This window comes from Martes martes (genome assembly GCF_963455335.1).
Source record: "Martes martes genome assembly, chromosome: 10".
Lineage (NCBI taxonomy): Eukaryota > Metazoa > Chordata > Mammalia > Carnivora > Mustelidae > Martes > Martes martes.
In genome coordinates this window covers 14,332,310-14,353,723 of record NC_137898.1, presented here as the reverse complement: position 1 = coordinate 14,353,723, position 21,414 = coordinate 14,332,310, and the positions used below count along the sequence as shown (strand labels likewise).

Genomic DNA, 21,414 nt, shown 5'->3' with positions numbered 1-21,414 from the left:
CCAAGTGCAGGCAGCAACTGACAGAACTATACTCTTTTATTTTTAATAAAACTCCTAAATTCTTTTAAGAAATAGCAGCCTCTTTCTAAGTACCTGACTCTCAGGATGTATCATTTCCCTTGGAGGAGAAATACCTTTCTTCGATTATTCTTGTACTTTTTTTTTTTTTTTTGAGGTAAAACTTTTTCCTAAAAATTTTGGTAGAAGTCCTTCACATGATGATTTTAAGTTGAGGTTAAGAAAAAAAAAAAAAAAAAGCACACAAAAACCAGCAACTGAGAAATGCTGGAATTGACTTTCCCCTCCTTTTCCTTGTTTAAGAAGTCCAAATTAGTGGTGAGATCTCTCAGTGTCTTACAAAGCATTTGGGCTGTTCATGTATAAACGAACCAAATAAATACAAACTAAAAATACCAGCATAGCCTTTTCTAACTGAGCTAGAATTAGTTGAGATATCTAGTTATTCAGGTATTTGTGCTTTAATGCTTACTGAATGTACCAACATGTTTTCTCTGAACGAATGTCTCCATATCCTCATTAAACTTTGGAGAGTCATTGTCAACCTTAGTCACCTGGTTTCATTATCTAACATTATCTTGTGTCTCCTCAGAGGTAATGATGGCTATTGGTCAGGGATCTGTCACCAGGATTGCTTAAGCAGGGTGATGAGTTATCATTTTTCCTGTTGTAGGAGGTTGGCTGGATGTCCTTCAAGGTCATAGAATCACATGCTCTACATCTCTCTCTCTTCATACAACCCCAGATTTGTTATTTCATATCTGTGTCCTGGACTTAAAAGAAGGAGACATGCTCGGAGAATGTGCTTGAAGTGGGAACCTCCTGCTTGATTTTTCCTGGACAAGATTATAGCTATAATATAACCACTTCCAGGAACATTTCTCATGTGTTTGGGAATTGTAAACCTACCTTGACCGGTTTTATATCTCCAATCAGGAAAAGTGGGCTTACATTAATATCCGGGTCTTTGGGGTAGATGTTTGTTTTTACGTGATGTTGGAAGTGTTGGCTATTCCACCATTTTGTTGATAGGCCCTGAGGAGAAGAGAGAGTTTATTAGTGGTGAAATTTCTCTTCTGAAATGTCCTTCTTTGTCAGAGTTTACTGCATGCATCTCTAAAGTCAAGGACATCTGAGCTTCTTGAACTTGCCCCAGGCCATAGAATGACTCATTGGACAAAGGCTTTCAAAACCTACAAACAAATAACTATGTGGTCCAGGAACACAAGTTCAGACTAATGCAATTCCTGATTATGAAATTTCATAAAAACCTGTTGCAATGAAAAATTTTTCCATCCCTCTTTCTTTAGGGGGGGGGGCTCCTCATTTGAAAAAAATTCTAAAGGTGGGTAGGGCAGAGAGTATTCTTATTATAGAAATAAAGAAAACTCAGCTCTAAAATTTTAATTAGCTTTGGGGGGAACACAATGGTGCTAGGAATCCTGCTTTAATGAGTATTTCAAAGAATCATGGATCTGAAATGATTTCTTAGGGGGGCTTGACTCAGATGATTGCATGTTCAGGCTTCAATGCTCTCATATAAAAATAAAGAATAAAAATATTTGAATTGATGTCAAGCTCAAATCATCTCTGATTAGGTTGTTTGTGATTTTGTCTCAATTACAGTCTGAACATTTTAATAGAGCTTAGATTTGGAAGTATGTCGATGTGGTTTCATGTCCTGGATGTATAAATACTGTTGTGTGGTTTGGGTAAATTTAACTCACTTTGAGGCTCTAGTCCATCTTCAGTAAATGTAATATAATGACATTTACTTCCATTAGTTTTTTGGGGATACTTGAGGCGATATATGTAAAATGTTGGTACATTGAGATATTCAATTTCTCTTCTTTCCCCCATTACATAAATCACTACAGAAGAATAAAGAGCATTTGTTTTTTATTGCATATTTGACCTCTCTCAGTAACTGGCTTATATGTATTTTAGATCTTCACTGTTCAATACAGTAGCCAGGAACCACATGCTGGTTATTGATCACTTGAAGTATGACTGGTCAAACTAAGATTTGCTGTATGTGTATAATATTAGATTTTGAGACTCAGGATGAAAAAAGGAATCTAAAATACCATGTTAATGATTTTTCTATTGATTACACATTGAAATGATAATATTTTGAATATATATATATGGGGTAATATAGGTACCTTTTTAAGTTTGGCTATTAGAAAATTTAAAGTGATTGATGTCATTTTAATGTGGCTTACATTATATTTCTGTTGGACTATGCTGGTCTAGACACTAACATCCCCTGTAGAAGGGGATGGGTATGTTTGAAAATCTGCAAGTGTTAACATTGTCTTTCCATGGTCCTTGTTGAAGAGCCCTCTCTTAGCAAACTTTTCCTGACCTCATCCATCAGGAGGGGTACTCTCTTTTCGCCTCTAACACCCCCTACCATTCTTATAGTAAAATCTCTCTTCCTCCATTCCCATATTTCTCCCCTGAATCTCACTCTTGAAAGGGCAGTCACTTTCCAAACATTTCCTTTTTTATGGCTCATGATATGTCAAACTCAATGTATACTCATCAATTTTTATTCCCTCTTTTGGGGCTCCATTGAACTCTGCATTATCCCATCAAACTGATGTGGGAAACAGAGGCAGAAGAAAAATTATTAAATTTCCTTACCCACTGACAAGCCCTTGGAAAAGGCAGAGTGACATTCCTCTAGGGACTCAATTACCTCCACCTGGAGGATTTGCTAAGGGCAAAGGGCAACCTAACCTGACTGACCCCACCCCCTACCAGGCTCCTGAAGTCTACTTTAACAATTCTTTTGAAAACTTTATCTCTAAACACTCCAAGATAGTCTTGACAATCATTCCCAAGCATATGGCCCATTGAAACACATCTAAAGGGTCTCATGACAAAGGTTTTATTACCAGTAATGAACAACCTTTTTTGCAACAATAGCTAGCCCCTCAAGGTCCTGGAAACCTTGCTTCCAAAATTCTTTAAAGACTTAATGCTATCCCTGACCCCCTCCCAACTTACAAGTATATAATGGACCACTCCTCACAGTCCCAGGGCAGCAGCTCTTTCTGCCCATGGGTCCTGTCCCTATGCTTTAGTAAACCACCATGTTGCACCAAAGATGTCTCAAGAATTCTTTCTTGGTCATCGGCTCCGGACCCCACCCCACCAAACCTCACTTATATTCTAAAACTCCATCAAAACAGCATACCACCCACTCACTCTTACAGCTGTACATTTGTATTGACCCATTCATTATCTATTTTGAAGTAGATCCTATGCACCAGACACTGAGTTAAACATTGGAATACAAAGTCAGACATGATAAAATGGGTTTCCCTCATTTATGAAACATACAACCTTAATAGGAGCAATAAACACACAAGGACACTGTAATAAGCAGTGATTCACTTTGTTAAGTAAGTCTTTTGAGAGCCAACATTTTGGCCTTTTCCATCAGCTGACTGTACCTTTGCAGTCAGTGACTATCTGTGGAAACTGGTAGTAGGAGAGACAAGTTTTGATTCATGATAGGTTGGGAAGCAGATCTTGACAGCTCAAGATTCTGTAGCTTAGAACAATGGTCAGAATAATTGTGAGTTTAATTTAAAGCAGCTAGCTCTACCCTCACCCCTAGGTCTGGAAGTCACAGTTACTGGAACCAAGGGATAGACTGATCCACGGGGATGTGAAGATTATTAGCTCCATGCAAATAGGCTGCCCCATACCAAATGCCATCTAGAAACTACCCTAAAAGTCATTTCTCATTTCCAAGTGAGGTCCTTTCTCCGTGCAGTATAAGGAATCCAAGTCTTGGCCTGAAGCCATTTTTTGGCTTGAATTCAAATCCCTGCTACTGGATGTGTGGGGCTCGGGCAAAATCCTCATCTGTGAAATAAGTAAGAAGAGGGTTACAGGAAATAACATGCTTGACTCCTCCCTCCCAAATTATTTTCAGATGTAGTCATAGAAACAGGATAGGCCAGTTTTCAAGGTAGGTCTTAGTATCAAATATTTTGTCTCTTTGTCCCTATAATATACTTGATTCTTATAGTTTTCAAACTGTGCATACTGGGTGTTGGGGGAGGGGAGTTGAAAGATACACCACAGGGAGTCCATTTAGATTTTGGCATTGCACAAAAATCCAAAATGTGTGCAGATATTTAGCAGTGTGTTTTCACAAGGGTTCTTTTATTGCTATGAAGACCAGGCATACACATTTACTTAGTGCAGTGAGTGAAAAAAAAAATCCCCCCCCCCAAAAAAAACCCAAAACAAAACCCAACTCAGTAGCTGTGCTTTTCCAGGAGGAGGGTAAATTGACACGAAATCAAGTTTTAAAACTTAAAGTTGTAATGTATGTAAGGGCCTATTTAGCCAGAGCGGTCCCACCTCGGTTGAACAGCCATTTTGTTGTTTATGCAGTAGAACTTAAATTGACACTGCCCCCCTCCCCCCCCCGCCCCCCAGGGGAACTTATTTAAAAGCAAGTCCGGGAAACCAGTCCCAGGTAACAAAGCCCAAATACAAGGGTGGGTCAGGTCAGGTAGAGATAACAGCCCGAATGCCCGGATGAGTCTGGTCAGGTGGAGACATCCAATCAGTAAAGCGCCGGTACTGTCTCCCTAGCTACCAAGGAGTGTGGGCCCCGCCTTTTGGGTGCCAATTCTCACCAAGGTGATAGGCTAGTTCAAATGTTTACTATGGGGTGAATTGTAGTTCAATTGGCCACCCATGTGTGACCTAGCATGACTGTGCAGCTTTCTCTGTGTATTGCAATCTTATTGGCCACCTGTGTGCGGCCAAGCTCAACCACATGGCCTTTGCCCTATAAAAGTTAGTCTGTGACACAGGGAGGTGTCACGCTCTCTGTAAGAGGTGTGGCCCCTGGGCGGGCAGTTTGATTCTCGATGCTTGGCATGAAATAAAGCTTTGCTTGACCTTCCCTTTGTATCAGTCTCGCTCCTTTAATCATGGACCCATTATTGGGGGACCCAACATTGGGGACCCAACAATGTATATAGAAGGTGAAGTTGTTGCTGCTTATATTATAATTTTCTTTGTTATCTCCCTCTTGCCTGCCTATCCTTCCTGGATAGTTTTCTCTCCTGCACAGAGTGAATCCTATATTCATTTTTTCTCAAAATTCACTCACTAGTTTTGCCTGCAAAAAAGCAGAGTATACTCGATTTGCTTTTTAGAGCATTTCCCATTTACTTACTTCGTTCATGAGTCATCAAGGTTATATTCACTTCAACTAGTGCAAAATTGTTTCTGGCAACACAATTTACAGAGAGAGAGCAGTGTAAGAATTTGAACCAATGGGAAAGCAGTGACTTTTTAAAAGCACCAGAGAGGATGGAGCTTGAAATATTGCATATACTGGCACTGAGTCAACTCTCAATTATCTCCAGGCTACATGAGTCCCCCTTTTCCTCTGACTTCCTCAAAACAGAGAGAGTTGGAGAGCCCATTACCTAGTTCTCACAAGGACAGAAGAAACTATCTTTGCTTTTATTCTGTGGTAAAGATTCTGAATGGATACAGAAATGTTTTGTCAATCCAACTCTGGTGGATAGAAGGCAGAGCAATGTACCTGTAGGAATTTTCCAGTTAAATAAGACTTGGCGCATAAAATGACAATATATTATTCATTCTAACCAATTTGAGTAACAGACATAATTCTAATATGAGTCTAGATCCAAGTCTGTGCTATTTAATCTACTTAAACTTAGTTTGCTCAACCAGAAAGAGGGTTGATAAGGCTGTGATTTTAAGTGTCTTCCCATTCAATATAAAACCACCGTGTTAAAGCAAAACACATAGGCTCTGAATAGTGCTTATGAGTTTTTCCTAAAATGACCTGGCTCAAATGCAAGATTTGGCTTAGTGGAAGGCTCAGAGGCACTTCCTCCCTTCTGGGCCAGAGTACATAGTCAATAAATCCTAGAATGTCGGGGCACCTGGGTGGCTCAGTGGGTTAAAGCCTCAGCCTTCGGCTCAGGTCATGATCCCAGGGTCCTGGGATCGAGCCCCAAATCGGGCTCTCTGCTCAGTGGGGAGTCTGCTTCCTCCTCTCTCTGCCTGCTTCTCTGCCTACTTGTGATCTCTATCTCTGTGTCAAATAAATAAATAGAATCTTAAAAAAAAAATCCTAGAATGTCATAGAAAAGCACAGATTCAGTTTAAGTCCTAATCTTAGAGATGAGAACACTGAAAACCAGAGATAGAATATGACTCAGTCAAGATCACACAAGGAGCCTTATCATAGGCGGCTAAAATCCATTCCTAGCAGTCCTGTACTGCTACCTTGGTTCACAAAACCATCCAATCATCCATCCATCCATCCACTCAACAAATGCTATTGAAATTGAAGGCCTACTATGTGCCAGGAACTCTGCTAGGTGCTGCGTTTCAGTGGCACATAGGACAATGTGCCTGCCCTCCTGGATCTTATGTTTGAATTGGGAAGGGAGACAAGGTCAACTGTCACCGTCACCACTGCTTTTTCTAGCAGTCTGGGGTTTGTAGTCCTTGACTCCTGAATGGTGCCATCTGACCTTTCTGGTCCATTCTCTTTTTCTTCACTTTTTTCTATTCTGCTGCCTTTCCTTTATTTCTTCACACCCTATTCTCCCAAATCTAATCAGTCTTGCTGAATTCCTGTAGCTTTCTTGCAGTAAATGTTCAGACCCCTTCTATGAACACTCCCATTCGTGATTTTACAAGGCACATCTTCATTTACAAAGGCACAATCCTTCTCCTGTGAGGTGGTTTCTTAATGGGGCTTCAGGGATTGGGCCAAGAGTTTTTTAGGGTAAGAAAAGATGTTGGAACTTCCTAAATAAAAATAAACTTATCTCCATAAAAATTTAACATCCCAATTTTAGCATATGTGCTATAATATTATATACATATTAACATATATATAGTATCTACATTATTAGTATATTTACACTTATTTGTAAATCTATTTGTGCACAAACATTTTTTACGGAGCTCACAAACTTGGAAACCACTGCATTAGGAAATGATGTTTGAGAATCCCATCACATTCCCCTAACATCCTGTACCTTGAGATGACTCATCAGAAATTTCTGCATCAGGTGGTTCCACTTGGAGTTCGTAAACACGGAAAGGTGTCCTGAATCATGCTGCAGAAAAATACTCTGAATCTAGAAGAGAAAAGTTGTTGTTAGATTTTGGGGGAGAGTCAAGAAGAAATTAATAAATAATTCTGCTTGTAGACTCAAGAGACCTCTAGAGAGGAATGGTGGGGGATCTCATCTGACCCCAAGCTATGTTCACTTTCTATTTCCCACATGTTGGATTTTTTCCCAATTGTGTGCCTTTGTTCTTGGGGTTCTTACAGCCTAGAACATTTTCCTTGCCACTGTCAAAATCTTCCAGTGAGAAATAGAAAGAGTATGGCCTTTGGAGTCATGCAGATTTGGGTTCTTAACTGTTCTTCACCATGTAAGTTTTGCATGGATCTTAGCAAGATACTCAGTAGCTCTGAACTTTAGCTCTTCTTCTGATAAGTAGGGATAATAATACCTTACTCATGGACCATTGGGTATCTTAAATACCAGTAGAGTGCCTGGCTTATGCTAAGCACCAAGAAATGTTTATTTCCTTTCTTAAAAGCAAGTTGACTTTTCAAGAAAAAATTAGCATAAACTTCTGGAGTTAACATGGAAAACTTTCCCAGATATTCCAATGAGAATTAAATGCCTTTTTCTGCTTTAACAGCACATGCTTGTTCCTCTCCTTAGCATTAATGTCATTCTGTTATGTAGTATATTTAGCAATTTGAGCATCAATCTCCTGCACTTGAAGACTCTTTTCCCAAAGGCAAGAACTGGGTGCATTTCTTTTCACGTCCACAACACAGTGTTGTGCTCACAGAAGGCCATGTTCAGAGATTCATACTTCATTCAACAAAGATTTATCAAATGTTCTGCTATGTGCCAGTTGTTGATTATAATTGATGGTGGAATCCATATGTTCTTCTTTAAAAATTTAAATTCCAGTTAGTTAACACACAATATAATATTAGTTTCAGGTGTATAATACAGTGACTCAACAATTGCATACAACCTCCATAGTGCTCATCACAAGTGCCCTCCTTCGTCCTCATGACCTATTTTACCCACCCCCAACCCCCTCCCCTCTGGTAACTATCAGTGTGTTCTCTATAGTTGAGATTCTGTTTCTTGGTTTGCCTCTCTCTCTCTATTTGTTGATTGGAAGACCAACACAAGATAAAGGTGAGTGTTACATGGTTGAGAAAAGACTCCAGTTACTGAACTGGTATGTAGAGAATTGGGTGAAAAGTAGCATGTGTCATAAATTAAATATTTCCTATGTGCTAGTCACCATCACTGCTAGGCACTTTATACGTTAACTTGTTTAGTCCAGAATATTTCCATAAGCAATTATTATTCCACTTTTACAGAAAAAAGAACTGGGGTCTGGTAAGTTGTGTCAGATGTTGACAAGTAGCTTGCCAGGAAGCATCAGGCAACAGCTGATTCCAGTCTAGAGAGAGAAGGAAACCTTCTGAACCTTCCCTCTAAGCCACCACCTGAGCTTAGGCTACCTGCTTACCTGGGAAATTAAGAGAAGGAAGGAAATGAATATCGTCACAAGCCAGCCATTGCCAAAATACCACACCATTAGCCAAGCCAGGGTCTCCAAAATCAAGATCTGGGCGAAGTGAAGGAAGAAGAACACCCAGTTGGCCTTGAACATGTTCATGGCCTCCAATGTTCTTCTCAGTTCTTGGAAATCTTCCACCAATTGGGCCTGAGAAATAAATATTCATGGAAGGAATTAGTTCTCTCAGGGAACACAAGTGAACACAATGAATAATCTATTTTATAAGCTTATTAATACCTTAATTTTAATGTATAGAAATTTATTGATATTAATATGTTTAATTGGACAAAATTAAAAACATAAAACCATGAGCAAACAAAACCTTTTAAAAGGTTATGATTACATATATATGTATATTATAAAAATTATATATATATATATATATATATATATTTTTTTTTTTTTTTTCCTGGAGAAGAGAAAGATGAATGGTGATTTGTAAACTGTCCTCAAACTGTTTTGGAACTCAGAATTGGGTTTGTTTTGGGGGGTGGGTGAGGCTATTGTGTCTAACAGTTGCCATTTATTTATCTATTTATTTATTTTCCTTTAAGATTTTTAAGGGCTGTGCATCCTGACACATAGCTGTATGGGATGCACGTGGACCTGAGGGGTAAGTGTAAGTGTTCCTCTGAGGTCTGCCCCAAACCTGTTATGTGTCCTCAGATTCTACTGCTTCTTGGCAAGTTTGTGTCCTCATTTCTTAAAGCAGAAACATAATCCTTATTCTATCTTCCTCACAGTGATGTATGGATCAGTACTCAGTAAAAATTATTTCTTAACAATTAAACTGAATGTAAACAGGTTTTAACAAAACAACTTGCCTAAAAAGAAAAAAAAAGAAAAATAAATGCTCGATGTTAGTTAAAATCTCTGTAAGCTTTATGTAAAATCATCCAAAGGAATGTTTAATCTTACAGAGACCCTGTCCTTTGGAAGACAGTATTCAGGTAGCCAAAGTATTAGAGAAAGAAAGAGTGGCACCTTTCTTTGGGAATACCTAAGGGCTGGGACCAGAAAGAAGAGACTTGGAGTCCCAGTTCTTTGACCCACCAACTGTGGGACTTCCAGAAAGTAATTTATTCTCCCTGGACTATAATTTCACCAAATTTAAAAGGGGCTGCTGTTAGGATGTATCCATATCTTTCATTCAATAGCAATTTAGAAGTCTCTACTACATGTCTGATCCTGGGCAGGTGGGTGCTTGAGGACAGAGGGATAAGCAAAACACACATATTTCCTGCTCTCATGGAATTTACTTTAGCAGGAAACATAGATACAGACATCAAACAGCTATAAGCAACCACTGAAAAAAATTGTATGTGTACATTGCCTGGCACGAAGCAGGTACTTAGAGACGTGGAATTATTGTTTGGTGCAGGACCAAAAATTTCATTCTTTTCTCACACAGAGGTTTAAGAGTTTGAGGGTCCAAGGAGGATAACATTGTTTTGAAATATGCAGAATCTACTCATTCATGGTACAGCAGGCTCACCCAGGCATAATGAGTGGTGTCTCACAGAAAATGATCAGTTCTTGGATATATCAGGAAAAAGTCAACTGGCTCTTATCTCCACCCGTCCACATGCTCCTGGGTCCCAAGACCTCACTCACATTTTTGTTTCTCTCCTGGCTGGGCTCTTCTGGGGCAAGCTCTCCGATAAGCAGTGGCTTAAGGTATTTTTTTACAATGTCAAGTTTCGGGTGCATGGCTCTGAAGACATCCTGTAAGTCAGAGAGAACTGTTAGATGTTTAAGAGATACACACTTACCTGCAGAATAGTCCCCTTCTTTACCTCATCCTGCACCCATCTTGGGAATCAGTAGACTGTTATGGAGGATTTCTTCTATCTCCAGGTGGATGTTTCAAGTTGAAAAATCAGAATTACTCTTGGAAATCCTCTCTGAAAGCCTATTGCTTGAGACCCACTTACTTAGCACACTGCTTCACTAGCCAAGCCCAATACATCCAGGACATTCCTGAGCATTGAAAGAGATCACTATTTTATTGAGCACCAGAAGTAGTCAGCTTGAGTTAATAAGCCATGGTGACTCTTTTTTTTTTTTTTTTAAGATTTTATTTATTTATTTGACAGACAGAGATCACAAGTAGGCAGAGAGGCAGGCAGAGAGAGAGAGAGGAAGGGAAGCCTGCTCCCCACTGAGCAGAGGGCCTGACGAGGGGCTCGATCCCAGGACCCTGGGATCATGACCTGAGCTGAAGGCAGAGGCTTTAACCCACTGAGCCACCCAGGCGCACCCCATGGTGACTCTTTAAAGCCCAATGTCAGGCTTGGTGGAATTTGCTCACACTATCTGGAGCACACATAAAAGATGGAGAGGAGAAGGGAGTTGAGGGAAATTGGAAGGGGAGATGAACCATGAGAGACTATAGACTCTGAAAAACAATCTGAGGGTTTTGAAGGGGCGGGGGTTGGGAGGTTGGGGGAGCCTGGTGGTGGGTACTATGGAGGGCACATACTGCATGGAGCACTGGGTGTGGTGCATAAACAATGAATTCTGTTACGCTGAAAATAAATTAATAAAAAACCCGAAAACCACAAAACAAACAAAAATCCCATCTCCCATCAAATCTCCCTCTTGGTTCTTGGCCAAAGCCAAGAAGACTGAAACCTTTGAATTACATTATTTCTAAACAAGGATGGGTTAAAGTTGGCAATGGTACTGTAGGACAAGAGCACAAGAGAGCATGGGAGTGCAGCTCTGAGGTCTGTGTGCGTCTAAAGTAGTACACTCTTGGCACAGTTTGACACTGAAGGGGTCTCGTCACTTTTTCTAAAAAATTCTAAGACAATCTCTGCAAAGCATTGTGACAGCCAGGCATAGAAGAGAGGTGACCAACTGCGTTTTTTTTTTTTCCCCCACCTCAGCTCCATGTTAAGTAGCACTTCGTAGAGGCTATGAGAAACAGTGGTGGTTCCTATGTCCTGCTTATATTTGGAAGTAAGAAATGTTCTCTTCCACCCCAGGGATTTAATCAGTTTTTGGGGAAGGAGAATTTTCCAAGAGGTAGATGCTAGACTTTCTGCTAGTGTGGCTTTGGGGACAGGAGTGATTAAAAATGATGAAATATAACCAAGTTTGTAACTTGAATGCATGGAAGTCTTACATATGACTCTGAAGCACTGGTTGGCGTTCCATAGCATTCACCAAGAAAGTGGACCCTGGAGTGGCATTCCTACCTCTAAATTCTGGTTTCTATTTACTATCTGTGTAATTGTGGACAAGTCCTGTTACCTGTTTGTACTTCAATTTTCTCTAACATAAGGGTGATGATAACAGCTCACCAATTCATAAAGTTATTGTAGGGATTAAGTGAATCAACTTGAATCCAGTTGGCATATAGTAAATCCTCAATACATATCAGCCATCTTTTTTTTTTTTTTAAAGATTTTTATTTATTTATTTGACAGAGATCACAAGTAGGCAAAGAGGCAGGCAGAGAGAGAGAGGAGGAAGCAGGCTCCCCACTGAGCAGAGAGCCCGATGCGATGCAGGGCTCGATCCCAGGACCCTGAGATCATGACCTGAGCCGAAGGCAGAGGCTTAACCCACTGAGCCACCCAGGTGCCCCTCAGCCATCTTTCTTGTATGTATACTTCTGGTTCTAAGAACTTACTACGCACCTTCTCTTCAATACAGCAATACGTAGATTTTCTTCATATATTCCAATGCCTAATGTAGTATGAGCTCTCACTTATTTTAGTGAATATAATGAATCCTCCATCTTCAAAGTGTAAAGCAACTTTAGATACATCTATGAACTACATACAAGCCTACTTAGAAGGTGTTTATATAATGAATAACATTAACTAGAGGGGTATAATATCAACTCTTTAGACTTCCATCACCTAAGGGTCTCTAGATTCAATGATGTAAAAAGGGCTTTGTATTTGCTAGAACCAGTCTAGGCTCAACTGTCCATTCTGCTTCTGCACACTTCCTCTGACCCCCTTGGGAAAGTCTACACTGTATGATTTCAAATGTGTTTCTTAGCTGTTATATTCTACAAGTCTAAAACTTAGTTCCCCAAACCAGAAAGAGAGCCATTCAATGATTAAGAAGGTGATTAAAGTATTTTAGGATTGTCCATAGTGAAAAATCCTATTCTACTTGTTGTGTAAGAGCACATTAGGATGGAAAACATTCTGAGGGATCAAGCTAAGAGCGCAGAAGAAAGGTAAGCTGTTGAGATTTCAAGTTACTTTGAGCAGTCATGCAGAGTCCTTGAACAATGTGCTGACAATACCATTCTTCTGGGTTCATTGGGGTTTTTTTGTTTGTTCCTTTTTTTGTTTTTTCTGACTTCCAGCAAGATTTGCAGGTAGTATTATGATAAGAGATCCTGAAAACCTACAGACTTTTCCAGAATAATAGGCATTGTCTTGCTTTGTGGAAGTCTTTTCACTGTAATGATGAGCAGTAAAACCCAGGAGTTCAGGTAGTCTTAGATTATTCAATTTAAAAGACTTTCCTAATAAAGGCTGGATATTGTGTAAGTTGTGAAATCCTCTTTTGAAAGACCTGTAAAAGTAGTCTATATTATTAACACTATTGGCAAGTATAATCCTGCTAAAGGATATAGGGGTAATAATATAATCCTGCTGAGGAAGAGGGGATTAAAAAGAAGGGGAGAGGAGATAGTGCCAACAACTGTTGAATGTATCCTATGTACGGGGTACCCTATGGGCCAACTCATAATCAATACCTTAGTTCTACGAGGCTCCCTCTCGCCTTATATAAAGATAAAGACACCAAATCTCAGAGGGGAGAAACATCTTGTCCGCAATGCCACAATAAATTGGTAAATAGTAGAGGGATTTGAACTAAAGGCTTCGTGACTTTAAAGCCATGAAGCTGTAAAGGTTTATTCCAGCCTTAACATGCACAATTCTTTTTCTGAAAGGCCTTTCAAGAAAGAAATGATGGCAGATTGTTTTGGGATGATGCCAAAAACCAGTATCTATCTGCTGAGCAGATGGTAATGATGTCTTTACACATTAGAGTTTTTTTTTTTAATTTCTTTTCAATTTTTTTTCTTTTCTTTCTTTCATTTTTTTTTAAACCCTGTTTCCATTTCAAATACAATCTCATTTCCCAACTTTACACATTAGGTTTTAATCCCCTAAATCATTTTGCCTGTGGCTTCAATTTACCTCTTCAGGCTTAACATTCACCATTACCCTTCATGAACCATCTTGTCCACCAGATCTTTCCCCATTCAATAAACACTCCATGCCTCTCTGTTGTTCAGAAGCTTTTCATGTTGGTTCCTTTGCCTTGACTGCCTTCCTCCATTTTCTTTCTCTAAAAACTCCTCCCTACCCTTCTAGATTCAGATTATAGTGCCTCTCCTAACTCACTCAGGAAAGTTTTTTATGATCTCCCCTGGGCTCCCATAACTCCAATAGCTTTTCAAATTATAGTGTAATGAAACTGTTATTTTGTTCCTTCTTTAATGGTCTTCATTTTTTTTAATTGAAGTATACTTGATAAGCATCATTATATTAGTTATAGGTATACAATAGAATGATTTGATATTTGTTTGCATTGCAAAATGATCACCACAATAAGTCTAGTTAACATCTGTCACCTTACATAGTTCCCCCGATTGATTTTTTTTTCTTGTGATTGTGATTGTGATGATAACTTTAAAGATTTAATCTCAACAATTTTCAAATATACAATACAGTATCATTAACTATAGTCAACATGCTGTACATTACAGCCCATGATTTATTTATTGTAACTGGAAGTTTGTACTTTTGAACCCTTTCACCCTTTTGTCCCATCTCATACTTCCTGCCTCTGCTAACCACCAGTCTGCTTTCTGTATCTATGAGCTTGACTTTTTGTTTTCTTTTTTAGATTCCACAGATAAGTGAGATCATATGGTATGTGTCTTTCTCTGTCTGATGTATTTCACTTAGTATAATGTCTTCTGGGTCCATCCATGATGTTGCAAATGGAAAGATTTCATTCTTTTTTAAAGGCTGACTAATCTATCATCTATCTATCTATCTATCATGTTATCTTTATCCATTCATCTGTTGGTGGGCACCTAAGTTGTTCCTATGTCCTGGCTATTGAATATAATACTGTTACGAGCCTGGGGGAGCAAATACCTTTTTGAGTTAGTGTTTTTGTTTTCTTCAGACAAATACCCACAAATGGAACTGCTGGATCATGGGGTAGTTCCATTTTTAATTTTTTGAGGAGCTTACATGCTGTTTTCTATAGCAGCTGCACAAATGACTTTCCTATCAATAGAGTACGAGAGTTCCTTTTTCTTCACATCTTCATCAACACTTGTTATTTCTTGTCTTTTGAAAATAACCATTCTAACAAGTGTGCGGTGACCCCTCACTGTGGTTTTGATTTGCATTTCCTTGGTGATTCAGGTCTTGTGCTCAAGTCTCTAATCTATTTTTAACTCTAGGGTATGGTGCAAGAGAGTGGTTCAGTTTCCTTCATTTGCATGTAGCTGTCCAGTTATTCTAACACCATTTTACTGAAGAGACTGTCCTTTCCCATATTTTTGGATCATTTGTCATAAATTAATTGTCCATGTGTGTGTGAGTTTATTTCTGGGTTCTCTATTTTGTTTCATTGATCTATGTGTCTGTTTTTTATGCCAATACCACACAGTTTTTATTATTATGGCTTTGTGGTATGTATTGAAATCAGGGAGTGTGATGCCTCTAGATTTGTTCTTTCTCAAGATTGCTCCCCTCCCAGAGAAGATGCAACTATGATTACTGATTATTCCTTTCTTTTCGTCAACAGCTTAGAAATCCTGGCTGCTTTTGTGGTGGCTGGGGGTGGGGAGGGATGCCGTGCTAGGGCAGCGGTCACTATGTGTAATGGAAGAAGAGGAAGAAAAGCAAGACATGGCTCAGCACTCTAAGACCCCTTCCTTTCCTCCCCTTTCTCTTTTCTCTTTCTCTACCTTTCCTCTCCAACCTCTCCTCCTCATGCCATGATAGTCACTGATGTTAATTGAGCATATACTATGTGCCAGTATTGTGCTAAGCAGAGGAAATGGCTAAGCTGGGATGCCCATTCTGGCTGGGTATTTAGTCCTGATGTGAATCCTATTTTCACTCCACCTCTGTGCATATCCTCTCCACCTCCTACCCTAGCCTCACCTCCCTTGGCTCCATACCACCCTTTTGGAGTTGCACACAATACTCCTGTCTTCCACATGGTAGTCCTCTAAATAGATGAAATGGACTTTTCTATATTTCCTCTAAGTTTTTCTCATCCCTTGTCTGTCAAATTGACCTTTGACCCACACAAGAAAGTGCTCGAGTTTCTCAGCACCCTTCTTAAGAGTGTGGCTGTCCAGGGGCACCTGGGTGGCTCAGTGGGTTAAGCCTCTGTCTCCGGCTCAGGTCATGATCCCAAGGTCCTGGCATCGAGTCCCGCATTGGGTTCTCTGCTCAGCGGGGATCCTGCTTCCTCCTCTCTCCCTGCCTGCCTCTCTGCCTCCTTGTGATCTCTCTCTGTCAAATAAATAAATAAAATCTTAAAAAAAAAAAGAGTGTGGCTGTCCAGAGTTAAGGAGGATACTTAACTTGCTTTGTTTGTTCTGGACATGCTGCTGATGTGCATGCATCACAATATTGCATTTGTTCTTTTCCTACTGTTGCCTTACATAAAATTTGTGACCAAGTAGTGTTTCATGTCATGCCCTCCAATAGCTTTGTAAATCTCATTTCAATAATTGCAAAAACAGCCCATCATATAGATATATTCTTAATTATATAATCAATCCTACTTGGACTTTTCCTGTAAGCTCTTCTCAGGTAAGAAGACTAGGCCTAGAGTGTAATTATTAGCATCGTGTCATTATTATTTTAAAAAAAAGAATTGTTTATCCATTTTGGTGGGTAGGGGAGGGCAGAGGGAGAGGAAGAGAGAGTCCTAAGCTGACTCCTTGCTGAGTATGGAGTCCGACACGGGGCTGGATTCCATGATCCTGAGATTACAACCTGAGCCAAAACCGAGAGTCGGACACTCAACCAACTGTACCACCCAGGTGTCCCATCGTGTCTTTAGTTTCAGATCACATAGTTCAAAAACAGTAAGATAACTTGTATATGCCGTAATAGGAGCTGATGTACCCATTTTGTTTTATGGACTCATTTGTCTTCTTGTTTGTTCTTTGGAGAAGATTACAACCCATATCAGAATAAAGTAATAAAAAAATAAAAAAGTTTAATCTGTGCCAAACACCACAGGCACTGTTGACTTTCACAAGGCTAAGATGAAGGTATTATAATCTCCACTTTCTAGATAAAGGAGCTGAGGGTCCAAGGGCTTCTGCCATCTCCCCTCAAGGCATTCTCAGTAAGTGGTAGAACTCAGATACAAGCCAGGCCTTTTTCGTTCCTAAGCCTGTATTCATACTCCTTAGGCTGGACCCTTAACAAAGGTTTTAGAATGGCTGGCTACATGAATGAATGAATTAATCATCCTATGGGAAAGGCTATCCTTAGTCACCTTTTGTGAGGAGGATGGAAGCTTGGAGAAGAGTTTCCATGTAAATAAAAGAAAGGTGTCCCCTCTGGGCACCTTTGGGTCCAGGGCCAGCACACAGAGAGACCATACTTGCTTTGGTCCACAGTTGCCTTTCAGGGTACAACCTGTAAACACCTCTTAAGTTGTAGAGTAAGCATCTGACTGCAGGTCCTATATACATTCTGCTCTCCTTCACTAGGGAGCACGATGCTTCCCCACCATGGGTTTCATCTTTCCTCAATCACGTGACACCAAATACAACCAGAATTTCTAAACTGGTGCTAAACAGGAAATAAAATTACACCTGTGAGGCTAGGGATGCCAGTGAGATAAATAATAATAGGTACAATTTAATGAAACTTTATTAAGTGTCTGGCATTGTGCTAAGCACTTTATAAACATTAGTCCCATTTACCATAAACCGGTCAGACGGGTAAGGTCATTCCCGTTTCGCAAATCATGAAGTAGAGGCTGAGACAATTTCAATAACTTTCCCATGTTCACACAATCACTTCCAAAGTTCAGGCTCCCTGAATTCAGAGTAGCTATGGAATATTACATTTGTCAGAATTCTTTCAGAACCTCCCATTCTTCTCAAGCCAACTTCCTTTGCAAGAATCTTTTCTCTGAATATTTTTGGATTTATTTACCTTATGTCTAAGGTACATGGTTGACCATGCTCAGGATTTTCATTCTTAAGATATGAATCCTTAGATGGCATGAGTTTTTTCCCCTGAAGTTCTGATGGTATCTTTTTTCTTTTTTTATTACTCAGTTCCTCCTTGTTGGCTAGAATTGAATGCATAATCATAGTCTTTTCCTAATTTCTGGGAGATAAACATCATCAGGAAGTTACATATTTATCAGCCCAGCTGTCTCAAGCTGAGTGATTTTATCAGTGATTTCTAAGGTGGCGGAAAGCCCACATCTTTGGCAACAGATTGTCTGAGCTGATTCTGTGATTTGGACTAGAAAATCACCGTCCTTAATTGTAGGTTTGCATTATTGTTATTAACATTTTATACCTATCAGATGAATCACTATCTGTCTTTTACACACTTCATTTATAAGAGTCTGAGAAATTTCTCCTTAGGCACAGACATTCTTTCCCCTCGATTTTACTCATCCATTTGTTACTTTCTTCTTAAAAGACAATGACAGATGGTAGCCACACTTCTGGTGAACATAGCATAATATATAGCGCTGTTGAACCAGTACGCTGTACACCTGAAACTAATTTTAACACTGTGTCAACTATTCTCAAAAAACAAAGCAAAATAGGCAGTGACTTTAATTCAAATCCAAACAAAACACCAAGAGCAGAACAAAATCCAGAATATACAAACAGTATCCACTGTCAACATCTGAGCTCATCCCCAAGTAAGAGTTAAACTTGAGGCTTAATTTGCTTTCAGGTTCTTGCCGGATAGGAATCCTGTAAAATTGGTTTGGGAGGAGATAGGCAATTGTGGAGTTTGAGCACACACACGCACACACCCACACACCCACACACACTTTGGGGAAGAGAGCCAAGTCTCCGTCACCCAGTAGCTGGAAGAGAGAGGACAGAGCTCTGAGTTCCTTACCGTGGCATCTTCACCAGCGTAGTGGTTGAGGACCTTGTGCCCACCTGGGTGCCTCTTGGCCCATTCAGTAACATCGTAGACCTTGCGATTGATCACCAGCCACTGATCAGCCTCATGATTGTGTCTCCGGATCTCCTGCCAGCTGTATAACTTGAGGACTTTTCTGGGTATGTCACATTTCTCATCTGCCTCCTGCTTTACAGAATCCTCACCTCTCCCAGTTGTTACTGGTTTCGCATTTGCTTGTTGCTTCTCATCTAGATACTGCTGACTCTTTCTCCCATTACCTGCTTGCTTGTCTTCAAGCGTCATTGTCCTGAAATGTCAGGGATTGACTCCTGAAATTCTAATCCTTGCCTCTGAATGGATCATAAAATGACCCTTTTCCTTCTTTCGTATTCCACTACAATGTGATGTCTGCCCGGAACACTTCTTTTTAGCCTAGTTACCTCTTCACAAACCTGACAGTGTGTACGTCCCCAGCTTCTCACGTCTCTGTCTGTCCTGAATCTTTTCTGCACTGATAGAGGGGGTGAGACCAACTGTCTCTCCTCACTTCTCCTTTCTCTGCTGGCAGGTGTTTTAGAAACATCCTTCTTCAGCATTAAATACCCCTTAGGAAGGAACTTGAGCCAATCAGTCTCAAAGTTGTGGCCCGCCCCAGGTTGGAGGGACAAGCCTCAGGCTACTGGGCTGTCCTCAGGTTACTGGGCTACACTGTTACTCCATGGGGTTAGGTTCACTAGGTCTCTGGCATGCTTGTGGTTGGAGGCATTAGGTTTGTTAATTCCCCATGGGAAAAGCAAAACCTTTCAAAATCTCCAGGATGGCATGAATGCTTGGTAGACTTGGGAAGTGTTCTTTGTTTTTTTTTGTTTTTGTTTTTTTTTAAAGATTTTTTATTTATTCATTTGACAGACCAAGATCACAAGTAGGCAGAGAAGCAGGCAGAGAGAGGAGGGAGCAGGCTCCCTGCTGAGCAGAGAGCCCAATGTGGGGCTCGATCCCAGGACCCTGGGATCATGACCTGAGCCGAAATCAGAGGCTTTAACCCACCGAGCCACCCAGGTGCCCCGGGAAGTGTTCTTTGTGACAGCTGTTATTTCTCCCTGAGTTTTGCAAACTTTTCTAAAAACAACATTTTTAAAAGAATGATTTAGATTTACCAAAAAAGCCAATGAGCAGAAAACTAGTTTTTCTCTTTTATCGTTGAAGGCTGTCTAAATCTGTCGTACTATTAAAGGGAACAGCAACTGATGTTTGCCAGAAGACACGATGGTTTACAAAGCCTTCATCACATGTTATATTTGATTTAATCCTCACATTAGTCTTTTGAGGGAGGTACTCTTAGTGTTGCATTTTCCAGGTGAGAAAACATGAACCGAAGACCTCAGGTAACATGCCAGAATCACTTCATTGATAAGTAAATTGCTGTAGAATTCAGAATTTCCAGATCTCCAACTTTTCACCTTTCGTTCTTCAAACCTAGGGTCTAGACATATATGATAGTAACTTAACTCAGTGGTTTAGAAATGAGGCAGAAGGAGAGCTTCTGGGATAATATAGTGGTGGTGGTGGGGAAGGGTCTTAATTTCAAGAAAAGAAGCAGCATGAAATAACAGAAAACATCCATTCTTATATTTGGGAATCAGTCCTAAGTAAATCATCAATAATTCAGCCCAAGATTTATATGCTAAGAGCTTATTCTAGTACTGTTTATAATTGCTAAGAATCAGGGATGGCCTAAATGTCCAGGAATAAAAAGAAGGCAAATGAACTATGTATATTTTGAATATTATATAGATATTTTAAAAAGTAGTTTTTATAGAATTTTTAAATTCATGGGCTTATGTATACAATATAATGAAAATAATCAGTTGATGAAATTCTATTTACTGAATAGTATATGGTTGGAAGGGAAAATGTTAAAATGTTGCCGTTAGTTTGGATTATAGTGTTATTGAAACATTTTTTAAATCTTTATTTTTAGTAGCATTTCCCAGATTTCTATCAATGAATACATGTTACTTTTATAATTTAGAAAAAGCAGATTTTTAAAAAATAAGGATCCAGAAAAAATACATAAAGCATGAATTTTGGAGCTAGATGAATCTGGGATCATATTTCTGTTTACCATTTCTTAGCGGTAGAGCATTATGCAAATCACTTACTTTTCTGGGCTTTAGTTTTCCCATCTATAAAATGAAAGAAGCACTATTCTCAGTATTACAATGAATTAACATAAACACTATGGTATTTACAGAAACCCTCAACGGTTTCCATGACTTTTGTATGGAAGTTTCATGAATCCAACATATATATACTGGGTATTTGTACGCTCTACACATACCTTCAGGCAACCTGCAGAATTTCAGTGTAATTGAAGTTTGAGGGCAACAATCTGTTTGGAAATTGGTCAGGGGGCTGGTAAATGGCTTGCCTAGGGAAGTAGGCTGGCCTTTTATATAAGCTTGAGATAATGTCATTTTGCTGTATATAGAATGTAAACACACTGATGGGAAGTATGGGTGTGTGTTGGGGGAGATGATTAAGGATTTTCCCATCCCCCCAAATGGTGTTGTGTTGGAAACACTTGGCACATAGCAGGACT

The 21,414-nt window shown here is 39.7% G+C and overlaps 1 protein-coding gene across 1 annotated transcript in view; it reads right to left on the bottom strand.

Annotated features, from left to right (window-relative positions):
* Nucleotides 1–19,115, bottom strand: part of LOC308350706 (fatty acid desaturase 2-like protein FADS2B) — a gene marked incomplete at its 5' end in the record, with an annotated part of 39,661 nt that extends 20,546 nt beyond the window's left edge. The window contains 5 exons of the mRNA XM_080816215.1: nt 928–1,053; nt 7,086–7,187; nt 8,623–8,820; nt 10,288–10,398; nt 18,804–19,115. Of these exons, the coding sequence (XP_080672341.1) occupies nt 928–1,053; nt 7,086–7,187; nt 8,623–8,820; nt 10,288–10,398; nt 18,804–19,115 (849 nt within the window). The remainder of the gene's footprint in view (nt 1–927; nt 1,054–7,085; nt 7,188–8,622; nt 8,821–10,287; nt 10,399–18,803) is intronic.
* Between the last annotated feature and the right edge of the window lie 2,299 nt (nt 19,116–21,414).